Here is a 13493-nt window from a genome sequence, read left to right as displayed (position 1 = left end):
TCTCTCTCTCCAATCAGTTATTGTTTGCTTTAAATGCACATGTAAAGAAAACTACAGCTGACATGCTTCAAAATGAGGGAAATTTAAAAGAGGAGCCTTTATGCTCAGTCAAAATTTTCTCTCTTAAAGAGGTATGGGAATAAAAAGAAAAATAAGGAAAGACATATAAATAAGGGAAAAGAAAAACTTGGTTGGGTTGCTAACATCTCCTATCAGTCCAAGGTTTCTCAGAGACCTAGTACTGCTCTACAAGTGATCCTTCCAAGGAAAAAGTCCTCAATAAAGGTGAGAGCCCCTAAAGAGTAATCTCTTTTGCTTCCTCATCTATTCTGTTGTGATTTCTTGTGCTGTTTATTAATAGGAACATAAAACTCAAAAGCAGAAGTGCTCTTAACTCCTGATTGTCTTCCAATACAACAGGGAGAAGAACAAACTATGGGAATCAGCCCACAATTCTACCTTGATATGTGCTGAGAGCAATGACAGAAGGCAGTAGTCAAGCAACTTCCTCGATATCTGAAAGAAGGTGGGGTTTTTGTCCCTCATGCTCCGATTAGCTCAGTAACAGCTGTAGAAACCACCTCCATGCGTTCATAGAATCATAGGTTTGGGTTGTAAGGGACCTTAAAGATCATCTAGTTCCAACCTACCTGCCATGGGCAGGGACACCTTCCACTAGACCAGGTTGCTCAAAGCCCCAATCCAGTCTGGGAAGAGGCATCCACAACTTCTCGGGGCAACCTGTTCCAGTGTCTCACCACCCTCACAGTAAAGAGTTTCTTCCTAATATCTTTCTGAATCTGTCTTCTTTCAGTTTAGAACAATTACTTCTCATCCTATCGCTACCCTCCCTGATAAAGAGTCCCTCCCATCTTTATTATAAGCCCCCTTTAAGTACTGAAGGGCCGCAGTAAGGTCTCCTCAGAGCCTTCTCTTCTCCAGGCTGAACAACACGAACTCTCTCAGCCTGTCCTCATAGGGGAGGTGATCCAGCCCCCTGATCATTTTCATGGCCCTCCTCTGGAGCCACTCCAACAGGTCCAAACTTTCAGAGTTTTTCCACTGGGTTAGAGGGGAGATATTTCAGCTCCTAAACAAATGAACACATTTGTAACTGTGAATAGAGATTTAGAGTAAGTCTGGAATACTTTTTACTTGAAGTCTGTATTTTAGCACCAGAGAGCTGCCTGGCAGAAAAGGACCTGGGGGTCTTGGTTGACAGCCGCCTGAACATGAGCCAGCAGTGTGCCCAGGTGGCCAAGAGGGCCAATGGCATCTGGCTTGTATCAAGAATAGTGTGGCCAGCAGGACCAGGGAGGTGACAGTGCCCCTGTACTCGGCACTGGTGAGGCCGCACCTCGAGTACTGTGTTCAGTTTTGGGCCCCTCACTACAAGAAGGACATTGAGGTGCTGGAGTGTGTCCAGAGAAGGGCAAGAAAGCTGGTGAAGGGTCTAGAGAACAAGTCCTATGAGGAAAGGCTGAGGGAGCTGGGGTTGTTTAGCCTGGAGAAGAGGAGGCTGAGGGAAGACCTTATTGCTCTCTACAACTACCTGAAAGGAGGCTGTAGCGAGGTGGGGGTCAGTCTCTTCTCCAAGTAACAAGCGACAGGACGAGAGGAAACGGCCTCAAGCTGCGCCAGGGGAAGTTTAGGTTGGATATTAGGAAAAACTTCTTCACCAAAAGGGTGGTCAGGCATTGGACCAGGCTGCCCAGGGAAGTGGTTGAGTCCCCATCCCTGGAGGTATTTAAAAGAAGGGTAGACGTGGTGCTTGAGGACATGATTTAGTGGTGGACTTGGCAGTGCTAGGTTAACAGTTGGAACAAATGATCTTAAGGGTCTTTTCCAACCTTAAAGATTCTATGATTCTATGAACGAAGAATGATCAGCAGCCACATAAGCATCAAAATTGAGCAAGAGAATAGCTCGAGTTCTCCGTAGCCTGGTACTAGCAAAAAGACCACAGGGGCTTCTTTATCTACCCAACAATGACAGACAGATCAAGCAATTTCATATCCTCAAACAGCAACAGTTACATGCAAAGAGACAGGCAGCACTCCTTTCTCACATATGCAACTGGTTCAAGTGGGAGAGGAAGGAAGAATAAGAATAAAACATTATTTAAAATGATATACTGGGGAAAATGAATCCTCTAACCTAAACCCAGATTGAACCAAATTAATTATAGGATTATAATGCAATAATTTCCTGAGTGATCAAGAAATTTAAAAAGTGAGCCACTTGTCTGTTGAACAACCCTACAAAGAAATCAGTTTGATCATCAAGTTCTTCTCAATTTTCTCAATTATGAAAGTCTCCTATTTTGCCAAGCAACTGAAATATAACTGTTAAGTATATAAAAAACAAAGGGTTGGTATATTTTATCTCATTCTCAAGCACCTTAGTGGTCCTAGCATTAGCATCCAATATATTTTAGGTGGACTTCCTGCATCCCTCACTTTCTGCAATCTTTAGCTTCTAACCCCTAACTCATTGCTGTAGCTTTTTCCCCCCTTGATTTAATTAACAGATGGACACTTTTCACTACTATGACATTACCCTGTTCTAGATTTGTTGTTTTCTAAGCATCTAGTAAAACACCCTTTAACTGATTTCCCTTTAAAACTGGAGTAGAAAAGGAATTTCTATACAGATGATTTGGCTGAATGGCTTCCAAGTGCTCTTTTTAAAAAGGAATAAACAAAAGCTGCTGATTAAACTTTATATTTATGATGTACAATCAAAATCAATTCACAGTCATTTATACTTTATCAAACACGAAGAGGTTTTAAATACGCAATTGGTTACTTGGCACCTTTCAATGTCAGGTGTGACTCCAAATCCTTCTACACTGACTTCTAAGAATATTGCATCCATCATCTTTTTTAATGAACATTTTAGTATTAGCAGTACAAGACCACCTGCACATAAAAATTAGGTTTCCTGTACTTATGGAGTTAGTCATCCTGTGCGTGACTGCAATTTGATGGTCCATAGCAAGCTATTTATGCTGTGCCTTACTAGAGAGAATACCGATTAACAAGGATATTTTTTTTTTCAGTTCTCAAAAATCAAAAATAGATAAATAGGTAAAGCTATTTTAATCAAAATAGCACTATCCTTTTCCCTCACTTTGCCCTTCCTAAATTATAGGCAGCTATTTTAACCATCGAACACATCACTCTTCCTACCAAGCGTGGGTGATACTAAACAGACCAACCATAAGCTTTCTTTTTCCCTCCAAACTGAGTACCTAACACTTCTTTCTTTATAAAGATCCTTGGAATTATTCATCAGTCCTTGATGAGCAGTATTTCCAATATCTTGGTTTTGTATTAGAATAAAGTTTGTTTTTTCCTTTCTGCACTTTTTATTAGCCATTCTATTTGCCTCTCCTCTGTAACTGATGTTCACTGCAAGTCACTATCTTCGCAGAAAAGTCTGTCATCTCTTTTTGCTCTAAAACCAAGCTACTGCTTCATAATAGGAAAATCCACCCTTTTTCCACCACTTACCTAGTCAGCTATCTCACTTTTATCATCATCTGCCTTTGTCCTCATTGGTTCACCAGCAGGAGAAGTGTCAGAAGACCACCTGGACCTCCCAAACACTGTGCACCTGCCTTTTGTTCATTTATACATTACTGTGTTCCAATTGCCTTGGTGTAAATTCCCTCAGAATGAGTTTGTCTGCCTTGGATTGCTAAAGATCTTTACAGACATGAAATCTGCAGGTTAACAACTTGATGGTAATTGGATATAGTCCTAAATACACAGCACTCTTCCCATACCACCCCTTCCCTACAAATCAAAAGCAACTCATTCTTCTTGCTTTCTGTGTACAAGGCTTCTTTGGCCTGAACTTGTTGCAGGCTGACTAGCTGCAAACTAGCCTGCTGCATTTTCTGCTCTTACTTAATGACAGCCAGTATTTCTCACACTGATGTGGAGTTCTATAATACACCAGTCTGTGCAGCTCTCCACACCATTGTTGTATGACCCTCCAGAGATAGTAACACTACTGGAAGAAATCTGTACTTCATATAAACTTGTGCAATTAAATCTGTAAACTTGTACAATTTGTACTTCATATGAAAGAAAGTATTTTGTCAGAAAAACTAACTATGCCACATCCATTACGGCTCCCCACAGTTGCTTAAGACATCACTGGAAGTAAAGCATTTTACTAGCCATTTCTGCATTGTCATCATTTCTTCCAGTTAGCAGGAAAAAATACTTTCATATTGTAATGGATACAATTACATCACTAAGAAGAATTCGGGGGGGGGGGGGGGGACGGGCAGGGTGATGGATGACGACGATGACGCCAACAAACAAAAGAAAAGGAGGAAATAGGCAATGAGGTCTGTGAGTGACATAGAAGCCACATCTTAACTGAAGAAATAGGCACAGGCATTCTTGAACCAACAAACTGCGCCGGCCAAGACCTTCAAAGACAACTGTCAAAAGGAAGTTTGCTCACGTAAATTAGCACTTAATTCTGTCTCCACCGAACAATGTAGCTGGGAAAGAAGACGAGAGAAGAAAGAGGAAGAGGAAGACAGAATGCGCCATGCTATTTAAGTAAGTTAGAAGTATCCTCTACATACTTTTCCTCTGAAACCACCGCACACATTTATGGCACTGTATAAGAAGTTTTTTATTTGCTAGTTGCTGAATTGACAAATAGGATTCAAGAACTGCTTATGCAATGCAAGAGGGTGTTTCCCAATACCTAGCCTTTGCACATAATTAAACGTATTTGCCTAGATGCAGTCAGGATGAACACCGTTTCCCTTAGAATATCCAATTCTGGCTATGTGACAAGCAGGAAGCTTATCACACAAGCCAACCCTCTGATAACCTAATCTTGTTTTAGACAGACTCTGTTAGCAGTGCACACATTTCAAGTGACAAACTAACTACTTTCCTTCACAAGTCCTTAAAATAAAATAACATTCAGCAAGGCAGTCTAAAATATTTTAATGTTGAAATGCCGATGGGCCTGAGAACCATTTCACCTATTGAGACAGCTTGTCCATACCTCTTCTGCACTACAGGGAACACCAAGCTGACAGAACAACAGGTTCCCAAAGCGCATTGCCAACATCTCGTGCTGACTGGATTAACCTTCATAGCTGAACCACCTGAGGTAAGTTTGAGCTGGCACTTCATGCCAGAACTTGTCAACAGGACTAGGAAGGGGGAGATTTGGGCCAGCATTTATTGCTACCAAGAGAAATGAATCAGCAAGTCCAGAGGGCTCACAGAGTAAATATGCAAACCAGAGCTTACGTAATAAGCTTGGAACATTTCCAAAACCTATTGAAATAAAGGAGCCACAAGAATACCAGGGGATGGGATACAGGGGGTCCTGTGGAAGTCTTGGTGGCAAGACAATGAAATAGGATTTTCCTTAACTGACTCTAATTACATATAGCTTCAAAACGGTCTCCTTGAATAATGCATAGTCAGAAGACCAAATACGCAATATGGCTCCGTTGCAAAAGAAGCTGCAACACTCCGTACAAGCGAAGATTTCAGGGACTTGTCATATTCACCTATTAGACAGAGTATGGATTACAAAAAGAAAAAAAAATCTGAAAAATTTAATATTTAACATTTGGTCTTAAGTTTCTTTCATATATTTCAGCTATACACAAGTAAGAACTCATTTACGGTCTGTATGTTCACCATGTATTTCAGTACCTGTAAATATACATTGATTAATTACCTTCACATTTGACCTAAGCATTTAGCAGTGTGCTCACTGTAGATTTAGCAGCTTCACAAATTATGGCACCTTTTCTGGAAAACTACTCATTACAAGACTTTGCGAAGCTGGAGAACACACACTCAACTGGCATTAAGAAGCCTCTATCCAAGAGGATCACAAAACATCAGAAACACTTACTAGGTCTCTTGTGATACCTACAGTCAATACTTCATCATAACATACTTTACAATTCAGCTATTCAAGATCTGCCTGCAGCCACAAGCCTATCACAAAGCCAGCATTTGCTTCCCAATTCTGTTCTTTTTAGCTAGTAGAGATTTTCTTCCCCCAATAAAGGCTCATTCATCAAGTCTGCCAATGAGCCACCAGTTAGGAGTGAAAAAGGGACTAGGCATGAAATAAGAGCAAACTACTGCAAAGCAACAAAAAAAATAAAAGTCTACATTAATCATTCCATTTGAATTATCTTAGTAAGACTTAATAAGTGTTTCAATGTGAAAACAAGTAGATCCACAATAAAACTGGGATTATTGCAACAACATTGCAATTCAACATAAAATTATTCTCAACATTCAAACACGTGTATCAGCCTATTCTGTTATACATATTAGGGAATGTTATTGAACAATATGAATAACAAAGGAAAGTACCCTTTCCAAATCCAAGCCAGGTACTATTGCCTGAGCTCCCTGCTTTGTTACTGTTAGCTTGGCAGCAAATAGGACAGTGATAGCTTATTAGAAGTCTCAGCCTATCCACATGATAAAATCACTTCTCTTTTGTGATGAGTTCTTCTCGGTATCACTCACTAGTCAGAGAACTGTGAAAGAAGTCTCAAAAGCTTAATAGAGAAAAATGGCACTTTATCCGATCCTCTATAACCAAGGATCTATAGAAACAATAATTCTGAAGCCCTCACACAAAGTATCAAGTGCTTTTAATAAATATAATTAGGATTCTCCTCTCAAAAAAATAAAATCTGCTCCTCAAAATAAATATTCTTGCCTTTCCTCTTTACTAACCTTTTTTATTAAAACCCACTCTTTTCCCACAAACTCATTTTCAAGCAAAAGTTCCAACACTTGTACTATCTTTTCATAATGGTTTCTAATTTAAATCTCATAAGGCACCTCAATTTCCAGGCACATCATTTCTACAATACTATAAAGCATTTGAAACAATATTTCTGCTATTAAAATATTTCCCCTCTCAAAAGTCAAACATTTTCTGTGGATAGTTACAAATATTTGTGAGTGTATTCTACCTACATTCTTGAATCAAGAGCAAGAGATGGAGAGAGCAGAGTGAAAAATGCATTTGCACAATGGTCCTAATTAGGACTAAGACAGTATACGATGATCAAACTTATCCTACTGGAGATCCTACTCAAGTATATTAAGATCAGAACATACTGTGATCTAGTAAAGAACTTTGTGGCGCTTCAGTTAAGCACTGACTTACTGAAAAAGCACCATATCCTTCTGGTTATATTGTCCCTATAGTTCTTTAGGAGGAGCTATGTGCATCTGCTGTTGAATTATGGGATTAAGAAGTTTAAACAAAAAACAAAAAAACCCCAACCACCAAATATCTTCAGTCTCAGCCCCCCCAAAACGTACCACTAACATTGTAACAAGCATACAGAACCAAAACAGTACCTGCTTGCAACTAAAAAAAAAAAAGCCACCGCACCCCCCCAAACCAAACAATAAACCCAAAACAACACCCCACTCGTATTAACCTTTCTCTAGACAGGATAACAGCATTCCAGTTAGCATATCCAGAGCAGAAGTATTTGTTTGAAACTGCTTTTAATTTTTTGCATAGAGCTACCTGAATATATTATCGTGAAATGGGTTACTGCCTTGCATACATTATGTAGCATTCAAAGTATGCTGCAACAATGCAGAAAATTATAGCAGAGGCAATGAAAGCCAGGTTGCCTATACACAAGTGCTCACACAGAGCCATATCAACATGTTAAAACCACAGACACGCAGACCATGTTCTGTGACCCAAGTGCGACAGACCATGCCACTGCACTGAGTATCGCTAGCGCTTCTTGCCAGAAAGCAACCACAATTCTTACGCATCTTCCCTACAAGTACTGTAATACAAACTCAGCACTTAAAAGTTTGTCATTCTTACACGTGGAGGATGAGAGACGATGTTATTAGCACATTGTACAGTAACTGAAACAGTAAGTGCACCCAAAATATCTCTTTCCTCTTATCTTCTTCAAAACATCTGGACAGTCACCTACCTAAATCACTCCACCACTGCCAATTCACACCATAGGAGACTGAATCAGTTTCTGAACTTGGACCACAGAATCACCAGGATGCAGAACAGAGTTTATTAAACCATCCACATGGTATCTGTGAAAAAGAATTAAGAAGTGTTTTCAAGATCATGGGTATAAGGGGCCTTGCACAAAAACTAAGACAGTTTCAAATCCACACACAAACTTTGTTTTACACCAGAATTCAACACAGAAGAGGTAATATGTAACTTACCACCACAACCACCATTCTACAGTTACTCATTTTTGTCCTCTGCCAAATCTTGAAGTAATGCAAACAGAGAAAGCAGTGTGCCAACACACAAAAAAGGTGCAACTGATTATCATCTCATCCTTCTATGCCAGCCAAAACCAAACCATATGCACTGCTAGCAAGCTTGAGTACAAAACAGATCCCTTTCTGTTCCTTGTATGAATGGAGTTTTAATGCAATTATCAGGTTGACAAAATGTTACCAAAACCAACAAGAAGTTATGTGCAGGACCTCAACTGGATGACGACTTCTTAAAGCACTGCTGTTCCGGTCAGTCTCAAGCACGTGCTCTGAAAGAGAATCTATACCACCCACACTGTCACAAATACTCCCACAGCCCTCACGGGGAAATACAACTCCTTGCAACAGATGAGGCTTTAAAAACATTGCAATTAGTTTAATTGGACCTGCCAGCTGCCTTTCAGTTAGCTTAACATAAGGTTTTATTGAAAGTCTGCAGGCACAGCCATTGGCAAGAGTGGAGACACTTGCTTACCAGTAGTTGGACTTATTTCTGAGAAGTGTACTCTGCCTGGTGAGCTTTTGTGGAGTACTGCCATATAATCTATATGTTGAGGATAAAAATTTTTATTATGTGGTCCTGGCTAGTAGGCTGGAATAATGCAGTAAGTCTAAGATGTATATGGAACACACCCATAGCCTCATCTTGATGACATTTGTTGGGGCCAGTTCAAATAAGGTGCCAAAATACGGAGGAAAGAGAGGGCAATAAATTACAAAAGAATGGTTTTGTCATCTGCTTTTAAAACAGCAAACACATCCCACACAGAAGAAAAAAAAAATATGTCTAATACATCTAGGTATCCAAGTTGATAAGTGGAATCTTTCCTGAAAGAAAAAGATTCTTCAGGAGATCAGATCCTGATTAGCATACTCTTTTCATAAAGCATCCAATATACAGATGCAAAACTGAGTTTCATGAGTCCTGAAGTTTCTAAGACAAAGAACAGCAACAGAATCATTACTGAAGTAACTGTTGCTGCCACTTCCAGAGCACTCTGTGAGACTTAGCAAACTCTAAAACCTCCACACCAATACAACTGTTTAACAGATCTCAGCTACCTTTTCCAAAACGCTGCTGGTGTCATCTCCCCATGGTGCCATGGCCAGTACAGCTAGAAACTCTGAAGGGTGCCAGGGTTGATGACTGCACTGCTACTTTCCTGGCTTGCTCAAGAATAAAAACTTTGGGTTGCTGTCCCTTACAGTGGTGGCTCTGGAACTTTCCTTCTGAAATTTTCCTACTGCTTTCCCACCTACAGCCAAAATTTTTGTATCACTAAAAATACTAACGTAAGTATCGTATTAAATCAAGTTTGTATCTGCACAGCAAATCCCTGAATACACACCCCATTTAGGAACTGCTGCTCTATGATGTAAAGACTGAAACAGCTTTCTTGGCTCTTAACTAACAAGAGCTGAGTAACTTCCCTCTCCCTTGTCTTTCGGTCTTCCACAGAAGGTTAAACTTTCAGTTCAATTTGAGCTTTAAGTGGTATCATTACAGATAGACACCGGACTGTTGAACGTGCTGACTCCTCCAGATTACACGTCTGAGTTTGTGACTAGCTCTAGCCAGTCTCGAATTCTGTGGTACCCTCCATTAGTGCTTCAATCACTGACCCTTCCACCATATCCCAGGTAAAAAGAAAAAGAATACAGCAACTGTAGGGCTACATAAACAATAGACAATTGCACAGATCATTACATAAAAGATGATTATCTAAGCATTAACTAAGGGCTGCAAAAGAGGATTGGAACACTCCTCCATCCTCCGTCCTCTCCCCCTACTGACAAATAAGATGTTGTTACAGAACCTCAAGAGATATTTATCAGTCTAACTCCACTGGCCATTGCAATACAGTTCCCGTGACCATTAACCACCTTCTTGTTACTAAGTCAAAAAGTCAAGAGTTCTTTTTTTCTTAATAAAAAATTCACTACCCCGGCATACATGCTACAAGTGCTCAGTGTTAAGCTAGACCCCAGAAGTTAAGGGCTGGGGAGGAGCATTTTACACATATTTAGAAGAAAGATCTTTTGCTCTGGCACTTCTTTCCCCAATTCAAGTTTTTCCCACAACACGATAATTTAGAAATTAAGTAGAACTAAGGCTACAGGTTACTCCTAGCTTTTTGGTTTTCACATACTCCTGTTTTTTAATTAACACACATGCTGCCTAATTAACACCAAGAACCAATTCCAACTCAAAGCCCTGATGGGCAGGCCACTGTATAAAAAAGCACCCATATTACATTTGAGTAATAAACTAATTTCAGAAGCTATGAACAACCAGACTTCTCAGAACTAGATAGGTTTGTGCTGTTGAATGCACAAAATCATCCCTTGCAGACAACATCTGACAAAGAACAAGTATTTTTCTGACTGCAAAGCCAAGTATGAGAACAATCAACTTGGATTTTACTCCACTGCCACACTTGTGAAAACCATGCTGCATTTCAAAGTTGTGAATTAAAAACCAGAAGAAAATGTTTCCACTGTACTCTGTTTCTGGTCCTCTGTTACGGTTGCTCCTTTTTTCAACAGCTCTACCACATGAAAGATCAGGGTCTGCCTAGCCATTATTAAGTTTTGTTTAGCTATTGCAAAAAAGAAGGTGGCGTTAGTACTGGTATCAAGCACTTCAGAGTTTGAAAGAATGAATCCTAGAGCCCATGCTTAAATCTGTAGTAATATTACATTATAATCCAAGTCCATCTATCACTTTGAGTGGATTTACTGGAGGAAGACACCAGATGGAACAGCATAATGGACACCCATTTCATTACAAATTCCACACAAAGCCAAGAAGCATCATCACACTACTACCTTAGCAATATAAGTGCAATTGCTGGTAGCAGTGAGCAATGAAAAGGATCACTTAAAGCACCAAAATTGATTCGAAATATACCATTAATCAAGTTTTAATAACGTCAAAAAGACTATTTGAGATATTCCTTAGTCAGTTCTACTGCATCAGTAGATCTATGTATAAAACCTTTCATTTTGCTTTCACAAGGAACAGGAAAAACAATTCAATTACTACTACACGATTCTTCCCTTTCCATTTTCTTCATCTACCATGACAAAGTAAAAAAGGATATTTACATTTCTTTTAAGCATAGTTTAGCTGAATCCATAGTCCAAAATAAGGGAAAAGAGAAAAATATGAACTTATGAATTAATGAACACAATTACTAGGAGTGCACATACAAAATTTATAATTTAGCAGCTGCATTAATGCAATTGGGTATGAACAGAATAAACAAAACAAATGTTCTTCACAATTACTTTCTGAAAGCTACCAAATACTTTGTATATCAGATTTTTTTCCATTAAGTGGGACAAACAGAGGATGCATGTAATTACAGATCACACACCCAAATTAGCCTGTATTACAAGAAGTTGTTTTGACACATATTTACTCCACTCCTAAAAATCAGTAAAAAGTGCTTAAACGTACTTTACCACTATCCTTCAAAGTGGTAATAGATAATTTGGTTATACAGAAATCCAGTTTGCTGGAAGCTAGGGGATTGACAGGAGAGGGCATCAACTTGCAGGTACTTTGTGAGCTTAGGTACTTGCCATTAAGTAGCTGAACTGGTTTTTACACAACCTAAATACATAAATTTGACATTGGATCCTAGATTCTTCTCCAGATGAATGACTCGAGGGGAGGGGCAGGGAGGAAGGGAATCCTCTTCCACAGTGTATGTTAATCTCACTAAACTCAGCTTCACTACTGGCTGTAATTTCAGCATGCAAGACTCACAGTTCATATCTAAGCATCAGGACTGATACCAGAAAATTTATGATCTTAGCAGAGACAGTCAGTTCTATTTTGGATCTTAAAAATCAAGAGATCTTAAAATATCCATTTTCTCTCTTATTTCAAGATATACAGATATAAATATATATACATATACCTAAAAAGCAGTGTCCAACTTGCATTCTAATCACACAGAATAAATAAATGTAAAAATTTTTATACAGTTATCTTTCATGAACCTCTTCTGCCCAGTGTTTTAAGGCACAACAGATGCACTGAAACTAGACTCCAGTCTCTCAAAAGTCTCTCAGACTCTTCTCCAAAAGAAACAAGACTATCTACAGCACCCCCAAAAAAAAAAATCCACTTCATGTTTCAAGTGGGAAAAAAACAGAAGAAAGATAACTTGAAAAAAAAGTGAGTGCAGTTCATCATATTTCAATCAAATATTCACTTGGAGGGGGAGTGATGAATACAAACATGAAGTTATGCCAAAAAAAGATACACATGCCCTCAGGTTCAGAGTCAATTCCAATTTACCATGCTCTAGATCCTTATTACAGATAGACTCTCACAAATGAAGTAGACACACGAAGGAAACATGAAAAAATTATTTCATGTTCATTTGCAAGGTCAACAGACACTTCACTTTAATTCCTAAGTAGACCGTGAATCCATTTTTTAAGAAAAATCCTACTATATTTTGAACCTGAGGGGTGGTGGAAGGAAGGGGGTTCAGGGGGAAGGACTGCACCACATTTTATCTTATGAAACCAAATTTTGGTTTCACAAGATCAAATTTCAGTCCCAGAGAACTTAATATCATTACAGGAGTTCCTCCCAAGCATGCAGAGGATCACCATTCGGAAATTACCTTAAGGGAACAATTCACTATCTCCAGACCCTGCACAGGTTAGTTTTTCTTTCAAATTGTGTAGTACAAAGATTAACACATTAGCTATCTTCTCGAATATAACATTCAAAATAATCTGGGACTTAATATATTCTGTTGAGCTTTGTTTCCATCCTTGCACCCTAGGAAAAGAAATTATCTTCCAGCAATCACTATTTCATCTGATGTGCTACATGAAATACTTATCAACCAACCAGAAGATACACAGTTTGCAGATTAAAGAGCAGAACATACAAATAGACAACTACTGGCATGACAAATAACTTCTTATCTGCCTAAGGGTGTTTTCAGAACTACCCATTTGACAAGTTGGTAGCCCAATAAGCAGGCAATGTCCAGCAAAGCTTCTCTTGCAGAAGTAAACGTTGCTAACACTGGTGTGACTGAAGGAGGAAAAAGTCCACACAACTCAACTTAAATGTTGTCTCACGCAGTGGCTCTGAGAAATGCATTGCAGGGAACAGCAATGTAAACTCTGATCTCAAGAAATGAGTTT

At 39.1% G+C, this 13493-nt stretch overlaps 1 protein-coding gene across 16 annotated transcripts in view; it reads right to left on the bottom strand.

Moving 5' to 3' along the window:
• The window catches only part of ERBIN (erbb2 interacting protein), a 124740-nt gene that overhangs the window by 94506 nt on the left and 16741 nt on the right, over positions 1–13493 (bottom strand). For 5 of the 16 annotated variants that reach the window (XM_087759876.1, XM_087759878.1, XM_087759874.1 and 2 more), the window contains one exon: positions 8000–8114. The exons of 4 other annotated variants lie outside the window; for them this stretch is intronic. Coding sequence is in view for 6 of the 12 variants with exons in the window: in XM_087759885.1 (XP_087616011.1) it covers positions 5044–5109 (66 nt within the window). In the remaining 6 variants the exon portion in view is untranslated. Of the gene's footprint in view, positions 1–5043; positions 5389–7999; positions 8115–13493 lie in introns of those variants that run through there. 7 more of the 16 variants (XM_087759873.1, XM_087759887.1, XR_015705249.1 and 4 more) reach the window with 6 other exon arrangements.

Source organism: Nipponia nippon, unplaced genomic scaffold, assembly GCF_047370975.1.
Source record: "Nipponia nippon isolate SJK-2023a ecotype South Korea unplaced genomic scaffold, ASM4737097v1 scaffold_20, whole genome shotgun sequence".
Taxonomy (NCBI): Eukaryota; Metazoa; Chordata; class Aves; order Pelecaniformes; family Threskiornithidae; genus Nipponia; species Nipponia nippon.
This window is presented reverse-complemented; position numbering and strand designations above follow the sequence as displayed.